The sequence below is a fragment of the Schistocerca americana genome, chromosome 4 (assembly GCF_021461395.2).
Source record: "Schistocerca americana isolate TAMUIC-IGC-003095 chromosome 4, iqSchAmer2.1, whole genome shotgun sequence".
In the NCBI taxonomy this organism is placed as follows: domain Eukaryota; kingdom Metazoa; phylum Arthropoda; class Insecta; order Orthoptera; family Acrididae; genus Schistocerca; species Schistocerca americana.
This window is the reverse complement of record NC_060122.1, coordinates 369961453-369966937: the sequence shown is the minus strand read 5'-3', so window position 1 is coordinate 369966937 and position 5485 is coordinate 369961453. Positions and strand designations below refer to the sequence as shown.

The 5485-nt window shown below is 38.0% G+C and overlaps 1 protein-coding gene across 1 annotated transcript; it reads left to right on the top strand.

Annotated features, from left to right (window-relative positions):
* The first annotated feature begins 682 nt into the window (after positions 1 to 682).
* On the top strand, positions 683 to 2328 carry LOC124613492 (putative mediator of RNA polymerase II transcription subunit 29). Its single transcript, XM_047142200.1, has 3 exons — positions 683 to 1094; positions 1692 to 1867; positions 1960 to 2328. The coding sequence occupies exons 1-3, from the start codon at positions 683 to 685 to the stop codon at positions 2326 to 2328; spliced, it is 957 nt and encodes a 318-aa protein (XP_046998156.1).
* Positions 2329 to 5485: the final 3157 nt, after the last annotated feature.

Here is a 5485-nt window from a genome sequence, read left to right as displayed (position 1 = left end):
CAGTCCGCAGCTCTCGATCAACTCAGATAGGGGCAGATGTGCATGTTCTGTGGACGCACAGCAGCACACGATTAACGCTCGCTGTGTGTGCAATTCGAAGTTAAAATCAATACCTGCAGCCATAAGTAGTAATAATTGAATATTCTGTCTGCGAGAATAATATTTTTGAGTGTAATTTGTGTATATGTGTTAGTTATAAGATCATTTTGTGTGAACGTGTCAGAGATTTATATATTTGTTGTGCTATATTGGTGATAGAATGGTTAAACAAAAGAACAATAAACAGAATGATCATACTGATGCAGAGATGACATCAGAGTCTCAGGTAGAACAAGCTACCCATGTTTCTGTCGAATTATCAGAAAATTTAATTATGAATGATAATTTAGAAACTGATGTCCCGAGTGATGGTAAAACTGAGGAGTTGGTAAAACAAACTGACACTCCTGCATTCAACCAGTTTGGAATTAATGGCAATATTTGTTCTGGGCAAGGGGCAGAAGTTAGCAATGCTCAAGCTATGTCCATACAGGATATGCTAACAGCATTTTTTGAAAAGTTTACTATTAAAGAGCAGGAGCGTTAAAGACAACGTCAGCAGGAAAAGGAAAATCGTAGACAGGAAAAGCTTATAGAAAAATAGCAACTGGAGCTCAGGGACCAAGAAAAGGAAAAGAAATTTATGGAAAATATAAACAATATTTTACTCGAAAGAGATAAAGAAATTGTCCGTAGGATAAATCAAGTGTTGGTCGATCGTGATAATGCTATTACTACCCATTTTAAGCAGGAGATCGATGCAGTAAAAACCACTATTGAACCGTTAAAAAACATTCCAGTTCAGGCCAATAGTCTTGAAACTGAAGTAGATAGACTAGAGAACCAATTCAAAGCCTTGGCTACCGCTGTGGAAACAATGCAGGAGGACATTCCCTCGGAAGTCCGAACAGAAGTAGCCAGGGTGCTGAGCTCTGAAAATCAAAACTTTGAAAATCTGACAGTATGCAGTAATGACAACACTGGTACTGACAGGCAAAAGATCGCAGATAATCTGACGGCGAATATTAATGCACCACAAGGAAGACCAAATTTTGGTAATCAACCGATATTACCAGAGCAATATGTGACACCAAGGAAAAATAATAGTGGAATAGAGTGTACTTCTAATAAAGTAACCACACCACCTGCGAATGATAGAAATTCCATGCACTTAACTACTTTGATGCATGAAGAAAGCCTGATTAAGCATATACAGTTTCAAACATTTAACGAAGAAAGCAAAAAAAAAAAAAAAAAAAAAAAAGTACATCCAGTAGTTTTCATTCGAAACTTCAAAAGTGTTCTTCCAAAATCATGGTCGGAAGAACAGAAAATACAGTTTGTGATTTCACATATTTCTGGTGATGCTTCGCTCTGGGCATTAAATGCAGCAGAAACTTGCAAGACTTTCCACGACTTTGAGAAGGCGTTCCTTGATCAATTCTGGTCAGCGTCTACACAAGAGCGACTCCGTAAAATTGTTTTCGATGCAGAAATGTACAATCCGAAGTCAGGTTCCTTAAGAAAGTACTTTGAAAAATATATTAACATGACCCGGTACTGGGATGAGCCAGTAACCACCAGAGACTTATTGCGAGTGTTAAAAGCTAGATTACCCATACATATTAGAGAAAAATTATTTAATGTTACAGACACCGATTTGAAAGAATTTCTGTCTGTAATTGATTCTCTGGATCTAGTGCAAGAAGACGCCAGAAAAAATTCTGACGTGATCAACAATAATAATAGTCCTAATAGAAAAAATTCATGGAATGGAAATAATGGAAATAGGGGCGAAGGTAGTCCAAAGAAAAAAATAAAGCTTATAGTAACGGAATATACAATAATGATAATAATAGTAGGAATCCCTACAACCAAAATTTTGGTTATCCTAATAATAATAACAGTAATTATCAAAAGGCCGAAGAACACCAACAACCGAATGGTAATCAGAGGCCGTACCACAATGAAAACCCAAACAATAACAATAGCAACCGAAAGAGACGAAATGACAACAGGTCAGACAGTCCATATAAAGACAAGCCTAAAAACATGCGGGGTGACAGTGAATATTGGCGACAGCCAGGGCCAAGTCATTGGCAGCCGCAGCAAAATTCTATCAATTCAGGTCAGCCAATAAATTATGTACAGGCTATACCTATACCAAGCAATCAATATCCACCGTGGTGGGGTCCAAGCAGGCCTCCTCCGACTGAAAACTCACAAAATGTTAGAATAGTGGAGGTACCTTCGGAAACAAAACAAAACACTCAGAAGCCAACAAACTGATTTCGGTCCCTGTAGGCCTTCGCCAGGTGACCGAGGCCAACAATGAAGGCAATAGGTCGACGGAACAAAAAATTAACATGATACGGTATCAGGATGGCAACATGATCGAAGATGAGCTATATCAGGACCCTGCTGTCTCTGATAAGCCCCAAAAGGAAAATATCCAAGCAAGTGTCACCGGAGCTGTAAATGGTGTAACAACTACTATTCTGCTTGACACAGGTGCGAATGTATCAGTTATGAACACGCAGTTTTTCAAGAAGGTATCGCAGATAAGAAAATTGCCGATTTTGCTGGTTGCAAATTGTAAGGTTATAGGGCCATTGGGAAAAAAGGCACAGAGTATAAAATACCAGACACAGGTGGAAGTTTCCTTGGGAAATGATCGCTTATTATGCACGTTCCTACTAATGGATAACTTGTCCATACCGGTGCTTCTGGGTCTTGACTTCCTTCGGGAAAGAGAAGCTGTAATTGATCTCGCCCGTGGGACATGTGCACTTAAGTACCAACAGCGACCCATAACATTAATGCTGAATCGGGAGATCGGTGCGAACCTTCCGCTGATGAGAAAAATGAATCTTTCTGTCAGCAAACAGAAGTTGTTAGTGTTGGATCATAAGCACCCACATATGTGTCACAAAAATCGAAATAACGATGCACCCACCCAGCAACGTGAGTGACATCGTCACAACAATAGAAGTGAAAGTACAGGAGGCAACTTGCATTGATATTTCAGAGGCTAGACAATTAACAGAATTATTATCCGGATACCTCGAAGTAGTCACTGAACGCCCTGGAATCATAAAAGATTACCAGTATAATATGAAAGTATATCCGCACAAGACCTATTGCAAAGCATCTTACTCGGTCCCCTGGTCTAAGAAAAACGAAGTGAAGATACAATGGACCAATCAGAAGTGCAAGTGCACTATCTCACAACTGTAAATTTAATGTTTATGGTAAAATAATTAGCAGTAATAATTTGATAATATTATGTATGTATTAGTTTATAAACTTTTATGTCAAGTATTACACTGTAATATTCTCGAATTATTTGAACAAGGAGTAGAGAATCCCCATAATGCATGTATTTTTACTCTGAAAGGGATCAATAACATGATAAACACTTGAATGTTGTTGCATTAGATGTGAGGAATTTTACCTTCTATACGTAGCATAGAAATGATTAAAATGCTTAAATAATTTATTTGTTCGTGTGTAAGAATGCATATAACAAAAATATTTTCATAATATTGAGTCATGTAGTCCCACACACGTAGCGAGTGTTGGTGGTATGTGAGCTGTGTGACTGAGAAAAAAAATAAAAAATAAAATAAAGTGCTTTCACCACTAGTGAAGCGAAATCTGAATGTTTACTGATTTACGTACACGGTTTCATTACAAAGTCATTTAAAATGCTCTTATGAGCAACATTTCGGTTAGATAAACCGAACATGGACATCTGTCCCAAAAACGGAAATTAACAATCACAATAAAAAAATATAAAATATAAATATATGTATCTGTAATAAAAATGGAAATGTACTGTTATCTGGACAGCTCAGTAATGATCTCATGGTCAAGATAATGTAGCAGATTCTGAAAGTTTTATATTGTCTCATGTTTATGTGACAGTGTAAAATTTTAAATTTTGTTATTCAGTCATGGTAATATGAACTTATGTGCAAGTGTACCAGACCTCATTACTTGAAAAGTGTCATTTGCATATAGATTGTCTGTTAAGTACTGTGGAAAACTACTGACAGCAATCAGAACAGTGAAACATGTTTCGCAGGAACTAGTGGACGCGTGAAGAACTGTGATTTACATTGTGAATAATGATGAACAGTGATAAAAACTGTGATCACGTAACCTTATGAACGCTCTTGGAGTGTCAAAGTTAGCAGCAACGCTATGAACGTTGAGCACTGTTGACTGTATTAATAATTAACTTGAACTGATGACCTTTAGTAGTTTGATATGAAGCGTCTCCGCGTGCCAAATTTAATGTGACAGACTGTACAGCTAGCCGCGCGGCAAAACAATAATGCAACGTTGGCTACGCAGCGCGTCGCGAAAATATTGACATTCCGCTTAAGTAAACGAAGCACACTACGGACACTTGTATGATTAACGGTGCAGTGTTCAAAATGTGCATATTGTGATGAACTTACATGTGAATCACTACATTGTGTTGAACAGTGTCAAAATACTGAACATACTCCAAAAACAGTCTAATTCCATCCGTGTGAATGCAAGTGAAATGGACACTAATAAACTTTTCCACAGGATGAGAATAGTAATTATCTTGTCACTGATGCTTATATTTTGACATTTCATGTACCCGTCTTAAACTGAGGGACGTGGGAAAGGAGAAACAAGACCTGCTGCAGCGCGACTTCCAGCCAGCAGCAGATCCAAACCACGGTGCAGCCGACGGCAGCCGACTCCCCACCGACTCGGCCGGGGGCGGTCCAGCAGCAGCCACTACCTGTCTACGGTCCAACGGCTCGACACGAGGGCGGTCTTACGACGTCAGCAGCAAATTCTTACGACATTCGGTAAATGAGTGATACACAACCATGAAAAAACATTTATTATCTCAGATGCTTACAATAGAGTCATAAATTTGCATTTTCCAGCACATTTTATTACAATCATGTCAAACCTGACTGTTAAAAGTAGGTGTCTGTATTTTCTTGAAGCCCCTTGGACGGTTTTATTCCCGGCTTTCCGAGTCCAGTGAACCCAAATGGGAGGGGATAAGTTAATCCGGGAAGTATCCGCAGCAATTTCCGAGATAGTCACTGAAGTCATTTAAGGTACTCGATTCAACTATAACTTAATCATGTCTAAAACAACATTGAAATTAACATTTGCATCTTGAGAGTAGCAAATCTACGTGGATTACGTGGACTGATAAAAAAAAAAAAATACAATAGATAAACTAAATTTTTTTTCTCAGCCCAAGGGCATTGTAACATCCACGTGATAAATTTTTGACTACAGTGCGACGAGAGGAAATTATGCCTCTAACAGTAATAAACATTATGTATTCGACGTACAGTGAAAACTTATAAATATTAATTATTTACATAATATTCTATGATGTAATTAGACATATAGATGTGTATCATACAAAGACAATGATAAC

Excerpts from the sequence above, each read along its gene's own strand:
- LOC124613492 (XM_047142200.1), top strand. The coding sequence starts at position 683 with ATGGAAAATATAAACAATATTTTACTCGAAAGAGATAAAGAAATTGTC. Across the intron at positions 1,095-1,691 it reads ACAAGGAAGACCAAATTTTG|ACACCGATTTGAAAGAATTT; the intron begins GTAATCAACCGA and ends TTAATGTTACAG. Across the intron at positions 1,868-1,959 it reads AGAAAAAAATAAAGCTTATA|GCCGAAGAACACCAACAACC; the intron begins GTAACGGAATAT and ends AATTATCAAAAG.